This window comes from Candoia aspera, chromosome 1, assembly GCF_035149785.1.
Source record: "Candoia aspera isolate rCanAsp1 chromosome 1, rCanAsp1.hap2, whole genome shotgun sequence".
Lineage (NCBI taxonomy): Eukaryota > Metazoa > Chordata > Lepidosauria > Squamata > Boidae > Candoia > Candoia aspera.
In genome coordinates, this window is record NC_086153.1 from 314,590,532 (window position 1) to 314,611,746 (window position 21,215).

At 40.0% G+C, this 21,215-nt stretch overlaps 1 protein-coding gene across 1 annotated transcript in view; it reads left to right on the forward strand.

Moving 5' to 3' along the window:
- TDRD9 (tudor domain containing 9) overlaps nucleotides 1–21,215 on the forward strand; it is a 94,821-nt gene that overhangs the window by 49,848 nt on the left and 23,758 nt on the right. Inside the window, exons 12-22 of the mRNA XM_063290390.1 lie at nucleotides 220–274; nucleotides 1,422–1,506; nucleotides 1,982–2,039; nucleotides 4,600–4,704; nucleotides 5,643–5,740; nucleotides 8,202–8,333; nucleotides 8,790–8,955; nucleotides 14,526–14,589; nucleotides 15,281–15,344; nucleotides 15,639–15,683; nucleotides 16,845–16,898. Of these exons, the coding sequence (XP_063146460.1) occupies nucleotides 220–274; nucleotides 1,422–1,506; nucleotides 1,982–2,039; nucleotides 4,600–4,704; nucleotides 5,643–5,740; nucleotides 8,202–8,333; nucleotides 8,790–8,955; nucleotides 14,526–14,589; nucleotides 15,281–15,344; nucleotides 15,639–15,683; nucleotides 16,845–16,898 (926 nt within the window). The remainder of the gene's footprint in view (nucleotides 1–219; nucleotides 275–1,421; nucleotides 1,507–1,981; nucleotides 2,040–4,599; nucleotides 4,705–5,642; nucleotides 5,741–8,201; nucleotides 8,334–8,789; nucleotides 8,956–14,525; nucleotides 14,590–15,280; nucleotides 15,345–15,638; nucleotides 15,684–16,844; nucleotides 16,899–21,215) is intronic.

Genomic DNA, 21,215 nt, shown 5'->3' on the forward strand with positions numbered 1-21,215 from the left:
CTTATTAATTAATTAATAATTACACAACCTAATAAGTATGATGGCCAAAAATGAATGTTAAACCATCATCTGAGCACTTGATTGAGACATCTGAGAGATGCTATTAAGACAGCTACTTTCAACCGAATAAATTTCTAAATGATTCTTTTTATTTATTTTACATTACTTTTTTCACTGAGAGGAAACAAGCACTATTACCTATTATTTTCTACTCTTTAGGTTTGGCGGAAATAAATTACTTGCATGAGCTTCTCACAAACATGGTTCACAGAAGGTGAGACAAATTCTTCTCTGTTTACAGTGCCAGACTTTCTGAAAGGGTCACAAGATGTTTTGCCAAAGCTGGGTGTCTTTTCTGTGACAATGTGCTATGAATGGGGTAAGACTGAAGCAAGTGGTGAAGGCCGAGTTTGATGTGGTAGCACAGAACATCACTGGAAGTATAGGCAGTCTTTAAAAAGGAGGAGGAGCTTGAGATACAAGAACAGCACTGCAGAGGCATACTCTGCTGTTGGTATGTTGACTCATCTCAGCTACACCAGGTGGGATGCAGGGAATGGAGGCGTACGCTAATGATGTGGTCTTTTATCTGTCAAGGAGCACCTTCTTTTAAGGATTATTGATTAGGAGCCTCATGACAGCATAGAGCAGGGGCCAAAGTCTTGAAATACTAAAGGATTGTGCATTATACAATCTCTGGGTGTGCAGCCCCATTGCCTCCACTCCTACATCAACTTTGTTTTGCCAATCCCCCCTCCCCATTAATGCAACCCACAACTAGTTTGCAGAAGACTTGCATCTGTTTCATCTCTCACCACATGGTTAGGAGTTACAGATTTCTTGCTCTTCCTGCCTGCTTTTTCTCCTTTTGGTTTTTTTCCCATCCTGTAGCTAACTGAAAACCTTTTGCAGGAGTTCTCCAAGTGGCATCTCTTTTTCTTTTTCTGCACAACCTCTTTCACTTACAGAAGAAAACAGGAGGGGAAGAAATTTTCAGAGTGGTGGATTGAAGGGCCAGAATAAGCCAGTTTGGAGAACAAAAATACTTCTCTCTTTAGCTCCATGCCCTTTGTCTTCCACTAGATGATTGCGTTCTTTTTGTCCTCTTTTGTCCTTTTTGGAATCAGACAATAGCACATTCATTGACCAGGTTAATAAATTGAGATCCTATCATTTCTAACAATGTTTTAAAAAATAAACTACAATTAGCTATGTTCACGCAACATGTTAAGTCATAAATCATTGATAAAAATAACTGAAACAGGGAACAGGTCTGATTGAAATACTGTCTTATTTGCAGTGTATACATTTCTAAAGTATCTGTTTCAAATACATGTTTTGGATCCATCTTGGGGGTCATGGGGAAAATGTGCATCTTCCTACATGTTCCCTTTTACAGCTTCTCAAATGCATTTTCTTAGGTTACAATTATATCCACTCCACTCCAGTGTCACATTGGAAGAACAAAATAATATATTTTTGGCTCCGGTTCCTGATTATCGAAAAGTGAGTTTTAAATTAGTGAATTAGTTCTGTGATTTCTAATTTTGAAGGTGGAGGGCAGGGTGGAGGGTAGGCAGCATTAGCTGCATTAGCTAGAAAGACTTTAAAAAATGCTTACAGTAAAATACTGCTGGAGAAAAGGAAGAGGTGGGATGATTGATTGATTGATTGATTGATTGATTGATTGATTGATTAATGGCAGATCATCAGTGAAATTCATGAAAATTTGACATCTTTAATCCTTTTTCCCCAAGTACAAAATGGTAATAATTTTACATTTTAAATACTATATTTTTATAAGATGCTTTAAATAAGAAATTAGTTGTTATTTTTATTTGGGATTCCATCTAGTTTTGGAGAAGCAGAATGTATAAATTAATAGAAAAACACACAGCACTGTCTGTGTTTGCATAAAATTATTGTAAATAAGATCAGCAATTAGGTTTTTTTAAATTCTTATTTTAAAATCTCCTTGTAGATCCTTCTGTCTACAAACATAGCAGAGAGCTCTGTAACAGTTCCAGATGTCAAATATGGTGGGTATGTCTTACTATATTATGAAAAACAAGTTTGAGTGTATTTTGTTATCCTTTTATTCTACAAATCTGGCTTTGCCAGTGATTAGAATGTTTAGAAATCTTTGCATAGGAGTAACTTTTGAAAATGCTATTTCTGTTTTAAAGTGCTGTTTTAGTTTTAAAGTGAATGGCGCAGTTTCTACAACCTGCTCCCTTTCTCCCCCAGCAGTGTTTCCAAAAACACTTTTCTGTGCAAAAATCAAATTCTGTTAAAGCCAACTTACATTTGTGCAAAAAGAAGGGTGAGAAAGTGTTATTATCTGAGGTACCGCCTCTCCCAGATTACATCCCACCAGATCCAGCAGAGAAGGCATGCTGTGGATCCTGTCCACTAGGGAGCTGCATTTGGTGGGCCTTAGGTGGTGGGCCTTCTCTGCTACAACCCCAGTTCTATGGAATATTCTTCCCCCTGAAGGGAGGCTAGTTTCATCACTTCTGACCTTCCAAAGGTCCCTCAAAACCTGGTTGTGCCATCAGACCCGGGGAACCCAGGGGACTGGTGAATTACTAAGGTGGCTCCAATATTAATTACATCTCTTCTCCTGATACTCCTTCTTTTTAGTCTTGTTTTTATAGTTTTAAAAAATATTTTCAATAATAATTGTTTAATATTTATTAACTGTTTTTTAATTTTGCCCAAAGTCGCTTGTGAGATGGGCAGCTATATAAATTTGATAAATAAATAAATATTAAATGATACTCATTTATGACCATTGTCAGTAGCTCTTTGGATTTAATTAGATAAAGAATTTTAATTCGTTTAGATTCATTCAGTTTTTGTAATATTAAAGGCAATGCTTATGGTTATCTTTGGCAAACACCAAAGAGGTAAGAAAGGGCAGAAATTATAGGGTGGACAGGAGATGCATGGTAGTATTGTAGACAGGCAAAGGATAAGTTGGTTTTAAATGTTAACTTCATTTTTATTGTAAACCGCCCAGAGTCCCCCACGAGGCGGAGATGGGCAGTGAATAAATTTATAAATAAATAAAATAAAAAATAAAATAAGGCTGTATAGAAGAGTCATAGACTTGCTTCCACCACTTTCAGTCTACAGCAGCTATGGGAAGTTTTACTCAAAACCTGTTCGGTTCCATGAGTTTTCCACAGTCAACTCACACATTTTTCATAATAAACTAGGCTAGAAATTGAAACTTTTAAAATACAGGGGACAGATTACACCAAATGAAATATTCTAACACCTTGCATTTGTATTTATTTTTTATTTTATTAGTATAATATATAAATGAGAAAAAAATTAAGAGTGCAAAACAATATATATTTTTAAAAAATTACCAGAAATAAAAGAAACTATACAGGGAAAAATGTGCACACATACTTAAACAACCTACACATATAACAATGGCTATGTAAAGGGAAATAGTGAATTAAACCTTGTCCATAGAGAATCACATTGATGAGTCTGTATGAAAAAAGAGTCAACATATTGCATTGATAGTAGTAGGCAAGACCATAGTCTTAACGTAGTTGTGCAGAAATCAGTGACACTGAACCAAGTATGGTATAATCGTTTGATGGGATGTTGTTATTCCTAACATTCTTGCATCAGGAGATTGTACCCAGAGAGATCAAGTCAGAGAAAGGATAGAATGCTATATGCCGTGGAAATCAGTGACATATCTGAGTGGTTAACCCCATCAATTTCTTTGATATTCACTTTACAAAGTAATGTTGCCATACCTAGTTCTCTCTCTCTCTCCACCCTCTTCCTTTTTTTCAAATCGGAAATTCAGTAAATCTTGTCAATAGATTATATTCTGCGCTTTTGGAAGGGTAGCTGTTTACTCTTTCAATCAGATTTATGGAGATTTTGTTCACTTAATAGATAAAGTAGTTTTAGCAGAATATTGAATGGAGATCAGAAAGCTGTTGAAGTTTTTTAACACTGCTGTTCCTTTTTAATGAGATGCTTTTTTCTTCTAACTTTTTACTCTGTAATCCAGGAATGGGATTAACATTAAATTGGTGATAACATTAAATTGTACCTCAACTGGTTTCTGTTTCTTTTATGTGCATTTTAATTACTGGTTTTGCTTTCTAAAAAAAAACAGAAAGCAATTAAATGGAAAGAAGTCATAGGAAGGAATCTTCTAATTAAAGTTACAAAACACTCTTGCTTAATTCAAGAGATACTTCTGAGTTAAATTACAGAAAGCCATGAGGGATTTCAAGATAACATTGCAATATAATTAAAACCACTATTTTAATTTATCTGGCTGTAGGAAAGCAATGTCACCCTAGCAGGGAAAGATTCTAAAGTAGGTAGTATTTGTCTTTCCCCCATTGCTACTCCATAATTCCATCCTATTACTTCAGGATTCTGCCCCCTCATTTAACTGAGTTGGGAGAACCGTGAACTGTGTTACTTCAGATTGTATATAAAAGACTCCTAGTTCTGTTCCAACAAAGTGGAACTGAATCTAATTTCTTTTTAAAGTACTTCAGAATGTTCTAATATATTTCCTATCTGTTTTTATCTTTTGCTTTTATTCTACAGTCATTGATTTTTGTTTGACTAGAAATCTGGTTTGTGATGAAGATACCAGCTATCAGAGTTTGAGGCTTTGTTGGGCATCTAAGAATAGCTGCAATCAGAGGAGGGGTAAGGGGATTTCATTGTATAAAATTCCAGGTCTCTTGGAGGCCCCAATCCTGGAAATCATTTTAGGTGTGGAGTCTGTCTTACATGTGGCAGTGAAGCTATTTACTTAATCTGCAATTACCTGTAGTGCTTGAAATACATTAAGACATATGTGCTTGCTCTTCCCACTGGTTATTTAACCACATAGGTTTTTCAGAAATAAAAACATTGATGATTAGATGGCCAAGCCACTTTGAACAACAAAGCAATTTAACCTCTCTATATAGTGTGTGTGCGTGCATGTGATGGAATAAGGGGGGGAAGTTCCTTCCCCATCATTAAATCTTTATCCAGAGGTTGGCACAATTGTGATGGTCTTCAGCTTCAGACAACTGATTGTAAAAGCTATTAAGCAGTGGGACAGCTTGCCTCCTGAAGTCCTGGGTGCTCCATTCCTGGAAGAGATTGGACAGCCACTTGTCCTGAGTGGTATGAGGATTCCTGCACTGGCCAGGGAGTTGGACTGGAAGACCAACTCCAAGGTCCCCTCCAACTCAGCGATTCTGTAATTGTACGTTTGCAGTACAGTGACTTATGCTTAAGGGCAATAGTATTCCTGAAATGTGTTAAATTTAAATTATCCTGTATTAAATTTTTAAAAATGTTGTGACTTGTAACAATATATCTTAAATCATTATCTCACAGTCATTGCACTGTGGAATGGTTTGCTAATAATGAAAAGTACCACAGTTTATTGAGCCTGTCATCTACTGGAGTTGATATTGTAGGTTCATCTTAATGCACTGCTACCCATCAGAACTTTTGGAATGGAGTGTTGAGGTTTTGATTGCTAACAGGCAACCAGTGTGTTCAAACACTGGTCCCTGCCACCATTACTAAGTGTAAGTGGTATTGCAGCTTTTCAGTGCAAGTGCTGAAGATTTTTCTTTAATGTAAAGGTCGAGCTGGCCGTGTCTCTAAAGGATACTGCTACAGACTAGTATACAAAGACTTCTGGGCAAGCTATATACCGGAGAACACTATTCCTGAGATGATGGTAAGAATAACGTACACCATTTGCATGTCTTTAAACTGGGAAGACCAATTATAATTCTGGTGACCACAAAAGAGTTGCCACTGTGTTTAAGAATGTCCAGTCACAGGAACTGATGAGAACTCATTGATAACCCATCAAAGGATGATAAAAGGACAGTTTTAGATTCTGACATTCTTAGGAACAGTTGATACAGAAAACATACAATGTTTGGTTATAACTAAGCCATCAGTAAACAATTGTTACCTAAGTCAGGTAATAGAAAGCTCTGAAAGATAATTTTTTTCTGTCGTTTACTTGATTTTTTTTTAATTCACTGATCGTAACAAGTTGACTGAGAAAAGGCATGTAAAGCCTCCACATACCTTTCTGTAAAAATTTAGGTAGTGCTTTGAAGTGTTCTCATGGCACTGAGCCACTGAAAATCGTGTTTGGCAGCTTGCAAGTTTAATTTTTTTTTTTTTTTTTTTATTATTACTATTATTATTATTCTTTAGACTGGGGTTCACATAGTACAAACCATTTCCTAGAGCCTGCTGACCTGTCCCTTTCGCCTGTTGTGCCTCATTGTGCCTTCTCAAGGTTCCAAACCCATAACAAACAATAAAAGAAAATAGTCTCTGCTATATAATGTTCCCAGTAAAAAGGTGTAATCCATTTTATCAATTCCTGATGAAAAGAAAATGTTTATACACACACACAGACGTACACATAGACACACACAAAATTAAATGTTACTATAAAAAACTTCTTTGCATCCAATAAAATTACATCTTAATCTTACTTAAATTTAAAATTAGTAATGCTCTCAGATTGTCAACCCTTTGCTTGTAACACATCCTGCTTGATCAGGTTGTATCAGGTGTGTGAGTACCATCTACAATTGGCTTGCAAGAAGCCTAGATAATATTTTAATGCTTCATTATGTAATAAATTGGCCCTATAGTTAGCACAATTCTCAATGTAGAAAAGTTTGTAATGGGAGAAGAGATTCTTCATATACTCAGACCGGAAACAATTTAAGGCTTTCCAGGATTAATACCAATGTAGATACTTCAGTACAAGCATTACATAATCCATGTAATTAATTATGCACCATCAAGTCATTTTCAACTCATAGCGACCACATAGATAGGTTTTCTCCATGATTTTCACTAAACTGGTCTTTCAGGTCTTCCAACAGTGCACTCGTTGCCACTGTAACTGAGTCTATCCATCTTGCTGCCGGTTGTCCTCTTTCCTTCCACCTTTCCCAGCATCAGAGCCTTTTCCAGAGAGCTGGGTCTTTGAATAATGTGTCTAATGTAGGGTAAATTGAGCCTGGTCATTTGTGCCTCAAGTTAAGAATTCTGGGTTGATTTGTTTGATGATCCATTTGTTTGTTTTCTTGGCTGTCCATGGTATTCTTAGGAGTCTTCTCTAACAGAGTTCAAAAGTGTCAATACTCATCTTATCCTGCTTCTTCAGAGTCCAACATAATCATGTACCTTGCATAAATTAGCACCAATTTGCCACATTTTGGACCAGTTATGTAACCTTCTGTACAAAACTTTTGTACATCTTCTGTAGCCTTTTCAAGGGTAGCCTTGTAATGAGTGCATTGCTGTCATCAAGACTATGGTGACAGGTTTGTAGAATTTGTTTTCTAGAAGTGGTCAATCAAATTTGTAAAAAGTTGTCTTCATCGTCAAGGCACATTCTCAAAAGGACACAGCTATTGACATATCCCTGTATTGGTTTTTGACTGCTGCAGTCTGTAGGAACTTTAGCTTTTGTGTTCATCTGTGCAGTTACAAAATCTATCCTTACAGGTGGCATTTTTATCTTGACCATCTTACTGTATTGTTTTGGAGAGCTGTAGTTGTCCATTTGGAGCTGAGCAGCAAGATGGAAGCCACATCCTGTTAGAGTGTACAATTGGAGGGCTGAGGCTGGGCTTCTGGCCAAAACTTTCTGTCATTTAGTGTCAAGGAAGTGAGAACCCAGGAAGTGAGAACCACACAGAATTCACACCAATAGAACACAGAATGTTGTGTGGTTCTCACTTCTTGGGTTGCCAGTTACGTGGTTTCCATCTTGCTGCTCAGCTCTTTAGTACTAGTTAGGGGTAATAATATAATCTTGGAAACTGTAAATTTGAGTTCCCAGGCAGCCTCACAGCAAGTAAACTAAGGCAGAGTCTCTTCGAAACATTTCCTTCCCACAGCTCTAGACATCTGGGTGTGCTGCCTCTCATATGAGCTGAACTCCTCCATCTCCTTCTCATAGTCTTTCACACTCACCTTATTCCTGCTTATTGAATAAAAAACATACCAGGAATTAGTTACTGTGTGTGGATGATCTATAGGCTGGGCATGGCTTAAAAGCAAATAGCTTTTCTTAAACTTCTGTTAAAAAAAAAAAGCACAAGAGTATTTGCAAAATTGTGGAGTGTCAAACACATGCCCTTTATTTTTCCTTTTAGCGTTGCCCATTGGAATCTACTATACTAAAAGTGAAGCTGCTTGATATGGGAGAGCCAAGAGCTTTGTTAGCAACAGCTCTCTCTCCTCCTGTGATCAGTGATATTGAACGCACGATTCTGTACCTTAAAGAGGTGGGTGTTTTATTAGTTAAATGTACTTAGTTCTTTTAAGCATAGCTCTTTTGCAAAACCAGCTATATGCTTGCTTAATAGGAGGACTGAAAAGCTGAATAATCCATAATATTTGTAAATCGTGTATGTTGGGTCATTTTAAATCAGCCTAGCCCAGTCTGGTGCCACCTGTTGAGCATGGATAACCAAGTCCCAGAATTAAGTTTTGGGAGGTTACTCTGGATAAGTAAGAATGAAATCAGGTCTCGGAATGAGACTATGTGCTTCAGAAAAAGGTCTACTCTTTGTCATTAGATACGTGCATTCAGCATGGTGGGCTGCAAATTGCACTAGCCTGAGATTTGCTACCAAGCTTTGAAAGTAACCTTTAGCTAATGCTAAAGGTAGTCTTAAAAGTCATGATCATTGGCACTCCAGTCTCCTGTTAATAATATCATTGCTTTTGTTTTGGAATAGTTAGGGGCACTTGCTGTTGATGATTATTCTGAAGAAAGAAACCCTTATGACGGTGAGCTGACCTTTCTAGGAAAGGTGCTGGCACAGTTACCTGTGAATCAGCACTTAGGCAAACTAATAGTTCTTGGACATGTCTTTGGATGCCTGGAAGAAACACTTATAATAGGTGAGTCAACAAATACAGACATTTCTCAGGTTAGTAATAACTAGGGTGAGGATTTCTATGACCTAAAAATATTAGAAATATGCAAGCATTTATGACCTTAAAATATTTAAATATGACCAATTAAACCAAAAATACGACTTTTAAAGCAAAAATATGACTTTAGAATTTTTCTGAAATTAGCACCCAGTTTTTCAAAATTTGTGCTTACACACACACACACACACACAGACACACACACAAATTAAAAGGTTTATTCTTCACTTCCTATGCAGAAGTGCCAGTATTGAAGGAATCAAGTGAACATTTTGAGAGTAAAATGGTCATCCCTGGATTAGTTTTCATTAACAGCAGAATTGCATTGGATGACCATGTGCATCTTGAGGTTATCAAACTCAAAACTCCTTCTGTTGTCCACCAGTATGTTCTTGTATCTGGAGAAACTCCGTTCGACATCACAAGAGGTTATAGGAACAAATTTGAAAAAAGCAGACTCATCTGGAGAAAATTCTGGCTCGAAGTCTTCAAATTTTGCTTCGAGTCCATTTAGAACATTACTTATTTTGCAAAGTGTTGAATAACCCAGATTAGATTGCAGCACTCTTTGCTGTTTATCGCTAATTTTTTCAGCCACTTTCCGCTTTGCTTGCTTTAAATCACTCTGTTTGTTTTACAATGTTCAGTGCATCACTAAGTTCCATTCCTACGGTTTCAAGGCAGGTGATTGCTCTTGATAATCCACTGAAGTTAGATCCTATAATATGCTAAGTTTCCAGCCAAGGTTTCAGAAAAGGAATCTTCCACAATCTTGATGAAGGAAGATTCACAACAGTCGAATTCTTTAACTATCCGCTGCAAGGAAGCATAATCTGTGAAATAGTACATAGCCGCATCCAGCCAAGTCCCCCAACATGTCACGACAGGATGGGGAGGGAGAGCCAAAGTAGGAGCAATTTCTTTGAACTTCTGTACTCAAAGTGGAGCTTTAATGAACACTTTTCCCCCCATTTGAAATTATCTACATCAGGATAATTGCTTCGAATCTCTTCGGCCACTCTGTGTAAACCATGTACAAGGCATGTGATATGGATCATTTTTGGATAAAGAAGTTTAAGTCCCTTGGCTGCTTTAGTCATGTATGGAGCAGCACCTGTTACAAAGAGAAGGATATTTCCCCTTTTTACACCATCCGGCCAGAGCAGTTTCACAGAATCGTCAAAGAGCATAGCAATAATGGCATTGTTTACTTTTTGTAGAGTTTCACATGTTAGAAGAAATACTTCACCAGGCTTGTCACATTTCAGAGTGCCAGTAACAACACTGGCTACATATCTTCCATTTACATCACTCGTTTCATCTATTGAAACCCTTATCTTCTTGTTGTCAACAGCAGATCTTCTTTTTCCTAACACACCTTCATAGCAGGCAGAGACGTAATTTTTCCTTAGAGTTGATTCATTTGGAATCGGGTGACTGGTGTACTTCTCCAAAAAATGCCTGAGGCTACCACTACCTAATTTCCTTAAGGGAATATCTGAAGTAACCATCACTGTACAGAGATCCTTACAAAATTCTGACTGGGTATTTGAGGAACCTGCAGTTGAAGAAGCAGCTCTCTCGAAAAGGAGACGTTGCCTGTTCTCAGTGAAGGTAAATCTCGCTAAACAACTCTTGTGTTTCGTGGTGTCACAATGCCGTTGAATATTAAAAGGCTTTTGGGCCGATACCTTAACTTCACACAATTTACAAAACAAAGTATCACCATCGCTACTGAAAATCTGCTCCCAAGTTCTTGAACAAGACGCCGTAATTTCACACTCGCTGAACATCTACTTTTAGGCATGTTGAAATCAGACCAGCTCTCACGTGACTCCACCACCTCGAACACAAACAGAGCCCTGAGTTGGGGAGCTAATAAGAAAAAGAAAAAAAATAGGCAAATTCTCACCTTTTTTTTCAGGCCAGGTCAAGGGAGAAGCCTTTGTTCCCATCTCTCTCTCTCTCTCTCTCACACTCACACACACACACACACACACACACCTACCTACCTCTCCCCTGAGTTGGGGAGTGAATAAGAAAAATAATAATTAAAAAAAAAACAGGCAAATTCTCACTTTCTTTGCTGGCTTGAACTTGCTGGCTTATCAGGAGGGTCGCCAATGACCAAAATATGGCATTTGTTACAAAATTAAGCAGAAATATGACATAACACCTTTAAAAAGTCGAAATATTACTTTTCAGGCAAAATAAAAAGCATCTAATACCAGATTACTCTAAAACATGTTTTAACTTACTTATAAATTCAAATAAAGGTTCCAGAAAAAATATGACATGTCATAGAAATCCTCACCCTAGTAATAAATTACAAACTGATCACAATAGAAAAATAAGAAAAAGGTAGATTTTTAAACCCAGGAATGCATGCTTGTAGCAGAAGAGCCACCTAATAGAAAAATAAAATGGCTGAAAATAATGTACTGAAACTGATGAAAGAAATTTGTTAAAATCAGTGCTATCTATCAATCTATCAAATTTTGCCACCGCCTATCTCCTCCTGAGAGAGGTACTCTGGGCAGTTTACAATAAAGCTAAAAAATTAAAATAAAACCACAATAATACATAAAATGTAAGTAGAAATACAAGATATAAGTATAAAATAGAATTCAGATGGCAGTTAAAAGTTCTAATTCAATTCATGTATATATGAGGACCACTTTAAGGCGCCAGCCACCCCCAAGAATGACTACTCCCCTCCCTGCCCCAAGTGAGATGGCAGAGCCAGGTCTTCAACTTTTTCCAGAAGGTTAGGGGAGCGGGAGCTTGTCTCACCTCTGGGGGAAGAATGTTCCAAAGGGTGGGAGCCACTGCAGAGAAGGCGCACTTCCTGGACCCCGCCAGACGGCATTCTCTTGTAGATGGGGTCTGCAACATGCTCTCTCTGCATGACTGGGTGGGATGGGTTGATGAAATGGGGGTGAGACAGTCCCTCAGATAACCAGGATCCGTGCCATGTAGGGCTTTAAAGATAATAACCGGCAACTTGAATTGGACTTGGAAGCAAACTGGCACCCAATGCAGCTCGTGCAGCAAAGATGTTACAGGTGCCAATCTTGGGGCACTTAAAATCGCCTGTGCGGCTGCATTCTGGACCAGCTGTAGCTTCTGGATACTCTTCGAGGGTGGCCCCATGTAGGGTGCATTGCAATAGTCTATGCGGGAGATGACCAGAGCATGAGTGACGGTTTGGAGGGCCTCCCAATTGAGGAAAGGGTGTAACTGGCGCATAACATGGTTGAGCAAAGGCCCTCCTGGCCACGACTGCCACCTGCTCTTTGAGCAGTAATCGTGAGTCCAGGGGGACCCCCAGATTCTGCACTGGGTCTGTTTGGGGCAGTTCAACCCTATCCAGAGCTAAAGATGGTAAATTCTTGGATACAGGGGAGCCATTAACCCACAGCCACTCCATCTTACCAGGGTTCAGCTGAAGCCTGTTGTTCCCCATCCAGACCCCCGCAGCCCCCAGGCACCAAGAGAGGGTGGTCACAGCATCACTTACAACACCTGGGACGGAGATGTATAACTGGGTATCAGCATATTGATGATACCTCATCCAATGGTGATGGATGATCTCACCCATGGTTTCATGTAGATGTTGAAGAGGAGCAGAAAGAGTATGCGGCATCCCACAAAGGAGGGGCCATGGGTCAGATCTATCACCACCAATTGGGACCAGCCCTGGAGGAAGGAGGTGAACCAGTGCAAAACCACGCTGCCCACCCCCAACTCTCTGAGTCTCCCCAAAAGGATACTATGGTCGATGGTATCGAAAGCCATTGAGAGGTCAAAAAGAGCAAGGATGGATGCACTGCCCCCATCCTGCTCCTGCCAGAGGTCATCCATAAGTGTGACCAGTGCTGTTTCCGTCCCATATCCGGGTCTGAAACCTGACTGGAAGGGGTCTAAATAAGCTGTTTCATCCAGAATCCTCTAGAGCTGTAATGCCACTGCTTTCTCAACCACCTTCCCTAAGAAGGGGTGATGGGAGACTGGATGAAAATTGTCCAGTACAGTAGGGTCCAGCGATGGTTTCTTGAGGAGAGTGTGCACCAGCATCTCCTTAAAGGAGCCAGGAACACCCCCTCTCCCAAGAATGTACTTAACATTGCCTGGACCCAGCCACACATCACCACCTGAGCTGCCTTCACCAGCCAGGAGTGGCATGGATCTAATTGACAAGTGGTGACATTTATACTCTGGAGGACCCTGTCCACTTCCTCGGGCCCAACAGGATCAAACTGTTCCCAGATAACTGGGTAAGTACATTCCCCAGGCATCTCCACAGACCATGCCTCATGCTTGGAGTCCAACTTGGAATGAATCCGAGCAATTTTATCCTCCAGGTGCACAGAAAACTCCTCTGTGCGGCCCTGAAGGTGGGTCACTGGGCCCACCTTTCCCAAAAGGGATTGAGCGACCATAAACAGGGCCACTGGGCGGCATTCTGCGTATGCAATAAGAGCGGAGAAATATGTTTTGCCACTCTTACCGCCACAAGCGGCTCTAGCTAATAGCAGCTCTAGCTTGTGTTCAGTTGGATTTGGTCCTTGTTTTCCTCCAGCAGCGCTCTAGATGTCTCTTAATCCTCTTCAGAACCCTCAGCTCCTCCATAAACCATGGGGAGTGTCAGGTTCGATGGGACAAGAGAGTTTGCACAGGGACAATCTTGCCCAAGTCCACTGCTGCCGCCTCATTCCAGGCAGCAGCCAGGGCCTCCACTGAACTGTGCAGCAGGTCCTTGGGTGTAACCCCCAGCTCCCTCTGAAACTCCATCGGGTCCATCAGTCATCGAAGGCAGACCAATTGAATGGGCCTTGCCTCCCTGTGGAGGGGGGTGGCATAAGAGAAACTCAAGGCTACCAGGGTGTGATCTGACCATTACAGAGGGGGACAGATGTAACTCTCCCTTCAGATCACATTGCCACTGCTCTGACAAAACCAAGTCCAGGATGAGGCCGCTGTCCCAAGTTGGGTCCTGAAGAATCTGGGACAGGCCCATGGTAGCCATGAACTCCCGAGCCACCTCCAAGACGTGTCCCAGGGGTGGCAGTTTGAAGTCCCCCAGAACCATAAGTCTGGGGAACTTCATCACCAGTCCTGAGATGGCCTCCAGTAGCTCAGGCAGGGAGGTTGCTACACAGCAGGGAGGCTGGTACAGTAGCAACACTCCCAGCTGTTCTCGGGAACCCAACTTGAAAAATGGTCTCACAACTGGCCACTTGTGGAGCAGTGGCCCTGAAGGCCACTAGAGATTTCCGGATGACAACAGCCACTGGGAATTTTGTTAAAATCAATGGTGATGGAAGGGAGATAGTGATGTAATGAGGGAAGGATGCACATATTTGCATATATAAATACTTCCATTAGTCCCCTGTATCTGATAATTAGAGTATACAGCTTCTGGACATTGGACATGGAAATAAAACTAAAACTTGTGTCCTCTGCCTTTCTTGCGATAGAAAGGCAAAATACAGTTTTTAGCAATAAATGTTAATTCTTTTCCTTCTTTGTTGCAGCTGCATCCCTCTCTTTGAAGAGTTTCTTTGTAATACCTTTCAGGCAACATCTTGATGGATACAGGTATTTTCCCTAAAGCCACCAACTGATTTATTGAAATTCGATCTTTTCATGTTACTTATTTGCGTGCGTGTGTGTGCATGCATACTACTGTTTTTCATGAAATTTGCTCCAAGGCTCTAACCATTTTAAAATTCCATAAAGGGAAGCAATAGAGAAGGGGAAGGCAAGCATAAGAGGGGTAATCAGAGGAGGATTATACAGTTGTTATAGCTGCCTGTACCTAAGCTTGGTTATAACTAGAATCATATTAGGACATGGAGCTTCACAATATAAACCCTTGATACAAGGTAGTGTACCTAGGGCTGTGCAATGCTTCAGATTCAGTTTAGTAGAAGTGCTTTGAAATGTATGGAAACAGAGGACTTCTCCTACTCTTTAAAACAGCCACATCAGTTTCCGCTGTCTCAGACAGGTGCTGTGTTCTTGCTCCCGCATGTTCTGAAGCACTCCGTCTCAGATCCAAATGCTTTACAGGCTGTTTGTTTCTGCTGTTTCCGAGTTCTGTTGTTGGCTCGACTTTTTTCTTTCTTGATGCAACTCTGTAAATAATTCCACAAGCAAAATATGTTTTATTATATACGTATTCTTTCGGTACCCTTAGAATAAAAGGGTTGGCCAAAACAGAAAGAATTAGTATAGAGAAAACAATATAAAGGAATATATGCATTTTAGACCTCTTGTTGCTCTACAGGAACAAGCTACATTTTTCTGGGAATAGCAAAAGTGATTGCATTGCAATTGTTGATGCATTTAAGGTAACTAATTTCCCTTGTCCCTTCTTTTATATATTAGGTTACTGGAGTAAACAGGGATTTCTCTGTGATATGACCTGCATGTATTTATTTTTCTTTTTCTTTAGTGATTATTGCTATTTAATGAGCTCCTGCAAACCGTCCTTAAAAATTTAAATTAAAGGGCTACATAAAAATATTTTCCATGTAAATAAAAATCAGAGCTATTTGACATAGAATTTTGGATAGTGTGCATGGAATATGCTGCTTCAAGGTCAGTTACAAATTACATCATGACTTTTTTGTTGTTGATGTTAGGAATGGCAAGAAAAGAGGCAAAAAGGAAAGCTTAGACATCCAAAGGTTAGTTTCACTGGTAATCTTGTTTTTAGCTTGGATGTGTAATTGATCAAGTGTACTATGTTTATTTTTACTTTATTTTATTTATCAAATTTGCCACCGCCCATCTCCCCCCGAGAGAGGGACTCTGGGCGGTTTACAATAATGTATACTGTGGTGGAGCGGATATTCTCCTTCTGCCTCTTTCAGTAGCGCTGGGCCGATCTTTCAAAGTGCTGGATTAACGTCCTAAATTTAGAAAGGAGGTGAAACTGAGGGGAACTCATATCCAATTGTAGGAGATGAGATTAGCATTCACAGGTCTGTGTCTCGTAAATGGGTTTAAATATTCTGGTCTTGGTATTCAGAGAGACCTTTTATCTTTACAGCTATTTGTAGGAAGAGTCATTGCATCTGATGTGCATGTTGACTAGCCAGATTATTTCTCATCCGGAGCTTTGGTAGTGAACAGACTGGGTTGCTCCAGCATTGAAAATATTACCGTGGCTGCTGTTTTAGGGAAAGCAGCTAATCAAATAGGAGCTTTTAAAATGATTGTTTATTATAACATTTCTATCCTGTCTTAATCCATTTGGCAGGAGCTGGTTGGTAAGCTTTTCTAAGTTTTGTAAACTGCCAAGCTATTTTGGGGGTGCTTTTCCTGCACTGATGCACATTCATGAATTTGAGTTGCTAGATTTCTAAGGGATTTCATGCATCTAACAGTAATTATTATGGAGAGCTGGGACTCTTTTGACTTCTCCCTTTTGGATTAGGCCTACCTGCAGATATCATGCTTGTAGAGTAGAGGCAAATTTAACTGAAGCTAAAGAGGGTCTGACATCACAACTTAGCCTGCTTCTGGAATCCTGGTTACACGTATAAAACAGCCTGCAGCTAAAAATTGGGCCCTTGCGTGGTACAATCTTGGAATTTTGGGTGCTCACATAACACACAGTCTGTGGACAGAGAAGAGCCTATATCTAGAGTAAAAATAAAAGTTCTTCATCCTTTGCTCGACTGGCAGGTTGCTGATGACTACAGGAACAAAAATCTTAGTAGATTTAAAATAAAGACGGCAAGGTAGAGAAACAAAAGCAGTTGAAGTTACGCAAGTTGCTTTTTCAATTTCTGGTTACAATTTTTATTGTTACATTTATTTTTAATTCTCTTTTTTTCCTCTAGGATGAACTGGACTGGGGCCGTTCTAACTACATTCACATCAAGAGAATTAGAGAGGTGAATTTCTGCTGTTTCACTGTTCTTCCCTCATCACATGATAAAAATAATTGCTTGGCCATCTTGTTACAGGTTTTGCAGCCACCTAGTTGTGTTTTTGCAGCTCCTAGTTTACACTGCCAGTATTTGGTGGTAGATGTGCCAAATTTCAGACAGGCTTTTTATTTTTGCAAGTTTTTTTCAGAAGGGATGGTAAAATTTTACTTTTTATGGTTAGAAATACGCCCCCCCAACCCACAAAGACAGGTTAACATTTCCCAGCTTCATCTGCCAGTGGTGTTACCTCACTATTGACCATTCCTGTACTACCTTTGGTGGCCAAATACCATTAAGATGGAAAGTATAGGTCCTTGCTCCCCACATCTGACTTAGATAAGGGTGATCCTGATTAACCAGACCTGCATCCCCAGGATGTTGTCCATAGCATCGAAATGTATAATAAAATTGCTTTTAAAGTTTTTATTTGGGACAGGCATTTTCATATTCACTTTGGAGACCAAACTATGGATGATGCAAGAGATCTCTGATCAGGTCACATGATTATTTTTTCATTCTTACAGAACAATTTTAGGGTGGGGAACAATGGAAAAATCTTTCTCCAGTGCCCCACCACCTAGTTAAAAACTTCTGGCTGTTTTCCTTGTTCCCCTATGGGCTGATTTAGGCTTTAAAAAACCCCAGTCTCTTGCAATGTGGCCATCTGTGTCTTAGAGTTCCATGGAAAGCAATATTATCAGGAGTTTTGTCTCTATCCATCCAATTTGATTGTATTCTTTTTTCTTCTAACTGCATTTGGAAAAAAAAGAAGGATGTAATTTCTTGAGTTCAGAGAAATACATGGAGTGCTGTCTCATGTGCCTTTAAGTCTTAGCAGCATGCTGTGTTTTAGCTATCTGACTAGATCAAAACAAAGGACACATTTTTACAATCTGCAATTACTCTCACCTTTATGAAAGCACTTAATTGATTCTTTATGTTGTTGTTCAGTCGTTAAGTCATGTCCGACCCTTCGTGACCCCATGGACCATAGCACGCCAGGCCTTCCTGTCCTCCACTGTCTCCCGGAGTTTACTCAAATTCATGTTCGTTGCATCGGTGATGCTATCTAACCATCTCATCCTCTGCCGTCCTCTTCTCCTTTTGCCTTCAGTCTTTCCCAGCATCAGGGTCTTTTCCAGTAAGTCCTTTCTTCGCGTTAGGTGGCCAAAGTATTTAAGCTTCAGCTTCAGTATCTGTCCTTCCAATGAACAGTCAGGGTTGATTTCCTTTAGGATTGACTGATTTGACCTCCTTGCAGTCCAGGGGACTTTAAAGAGTCTTCTCCAGCACCACAGTTCAAAAGCATTAATTCTTTGGCGCTCAGCCTTCCTTACGGTCCAACTTCCTTATGGTTACCTGAGGGACCACCTCATCCCCCTAACATCGACCCGCCCCACCCAGTCATGCAGAGAGGGCATGCTACGAACCCCACCAGTAAGGGAATTCCACCTGGCAGGGTCCAGGAGGTGGGCCTTCTCTGCAGTGGTACCCGCCCTCTGGAATATTCTGCCCCCAGAGATGAGACAGGCCCATTCCCTCCTGGACTTCCGGAAGAACCTAAAAACCTGGTTCTGCTGCCTCGCTTGGGGTGGGAGGGGCACCAGTTCATCGTGGGGGTGGCTAGTATCATAGATCTCTCCCCAACAAACAAGATCTGCGCTGCTTGGATTTTGTATTTTATATCTATTTATTTTTTACTGATTTATTTATATTGTAATGTATGTGTTTTAGAATAGGCAACCATTACAGTTTTATTGTAAACCACCCAGAGTCCCCTTTCGGGGGAGATGGGTGGTGACAGAAATTTGAAAAATAAGTAAGTAAATAAACTCTCACAGCCATACATCACTACTGGGAAAACCATAGCTTTGATTATACGGACCTTTGTCAGCAAGGTGATGTCTCTGCTTTTTAATATGCTGTCTAGGTTTGCCATAGCTTTCCTCCCAAGGAGCAAGCGACTTTTAATTTCATGGCTGCAGTCACTGTCTGCTGTGATCTTGGAGCCCAAGAAAATAAAATCTGTCACTGCTTCCATTTCTTCCCCTTCTATTTGCCAGGAAGTGATGGGACCAGATGTCATGATCTTAGTTTTTTTAGTGTTGAGTTTCAAGCCAGCTTTTGCACTCTCCTCTTTCACCCTCATCAAGAGGCTCTTTAGTTCCTCTTCACTTTCTGCCATTACGGTGGTATCATCTGCATATCTGAGATTGTTGATATGTCTCCTGGCGATCTTAATTCCAGCTTGTGATTCATCCAGCTTGGCATTTCTCATGATTTCTCACTCTGCATATAAATTAAGCAGGGTGACAATATACAGCCTTGTCATACTCCTTTCCCAGTTTTGAACCAATTGGTGGTTCCATGTCCAGTTCTAACTGTTGCTTCTTGATCCGCATACAGGTTTCTCAGGAGACAGGTAAGGTGGTCTGGTACTCCCATCTCTTTAAGAATTTGCCACAGTTTGTTGTGATCCATACAATCAAAGGCTTTAGTGTAGTCAATGAAGCAGAAGTAGATGTTTTCCTGGAACTCTCTTGCTTTCTCCATGATCCAGCAAATATTGGCAATTTGATCTCTAGTTCCTCTGCCTCTTTGAAACCCAGCTTGTACTTCTGGTAGTTCTCTGTTCACATACTGCTGAAGCCTAGCTTGTAGGATTTTGAGCATAACCTTGCTAGCATGTGAAATGAGTGCAATTGTACGGTAGTTTGAACATTCTTTGGCATTGCCCTTCTTTGGAATTGGAACGTAAACTGACCTTTTCCAATCCTGTGGCCACTTTTGAGTTTTCCAAATTTGTTGGTATATTGAGTGCAGCACTTAAACAGCATCATTTTTTAGGATTTTAAATAGCTCAGCTGAAATACTGTCATCTCTGCTAGCTTTGTTGTTAGTAATGCTTCCTAAGGCCCACTTGACTTCAGTCTCTAGGATGTCCGGCTCAAGGTCAGTGACCACACCATCGTGGTTATCAGGGACATTAAGATTTTTCTTGTATAGTTCTTCTGTGTATTCTTGCCACCTCTTCTTAATCTCTTCTGCTAGGACCCTACATTTTTTGTCCTTTATCATGCCTATCTTTGCACAAAACGTTCCCTTGATATCTCCAATTTTCTTGAAGAGATCTCTAGTCTTCCCCATTCTATTGTTTTCCTCGATTTCTTTGCATTGTTCATTTAAGAAGGCCTTATCTCTCCTTGCTGTTCTTTGGAAATCTGCATTCAGTTGGTTATATCTTTCCCTTTCTCCCTGGCTTTTCACTTTCCTTCTTTCCTCAGCTATTTGTAAAGCCTCATCAGACAGCCACTTCGCTTTCTTGCATTTCTTTTTCTTTGGGATGGGTTTTAGTTGCTGCCTCCTGTACAATATTACGAACCTCCGTCCGTAGTTCTTCAGGCACTCTGTCTACCAGATCTAATCCCTTAAGTCTATTCATCACCTCCATGTATATTCATAAGGGACATGATTTAGGTCATGCCTGAATGGTCTAGTGCTCTTCCCTACGTTCTTCAATTTAAGCCTAAATTTTGCAATAAGAAGCTCATGATCTGAACCACAGTCAGCTCCAGGTCTTGTTTTTACTGACTGTATAGAGCTTCTCCATCTTTGGCTGCAAAGTACATAATCATTCTGATTTCGGTATTGACCATCTGGTGATGTCCATCTGTAGAGTCATCTCTTGTGTTGTTGGAAAAGAGTGTTTGCTATGACCAGTGTGCCCTCTTGACAAAACTCAAAACTTAGCCTTTGCCCTGCTTCATTTTGTACGCCAAGGCCAAACTTGCCTGTTATTCTGGTTATTTCTTGACTTCCTACTTTAGCATTCCAATTCCCTATGATGAAAAGAACATCTTTTTTTGACGTTAGTTCTAGAAGGTGTTGTAGGTCTTCATAGAACCGGTCAACTTCAGCTTCTTTGGCATCAGTGATCCATGAAGGGGAATTCTTTATGTACATGCAAGCAAATATAAAGAAAAATACATAGGAAAATAACATTAATATAAAATAATAAAACAGTGATTAGCATAATTGGCATTGCTATCTGTACCATGTTTAATTAATAAAAAATATAACAGATAAGCTTCTCACCTCCTGCTCTTTAATATAAAAGTTTGAAGCTAGTACCCCAAGGATATAGGCATAGACCCTTGTTCCTTTCAAGCAAAGTTACTTTCCCATTGCATTTAGCTTCCAAGAATAGCTTTTCTCCTGAGAAAAGGTAGGCTTATTCAAGGCCAAGAGATAGGAACCACATTCAGGTAAGACCAACAATCA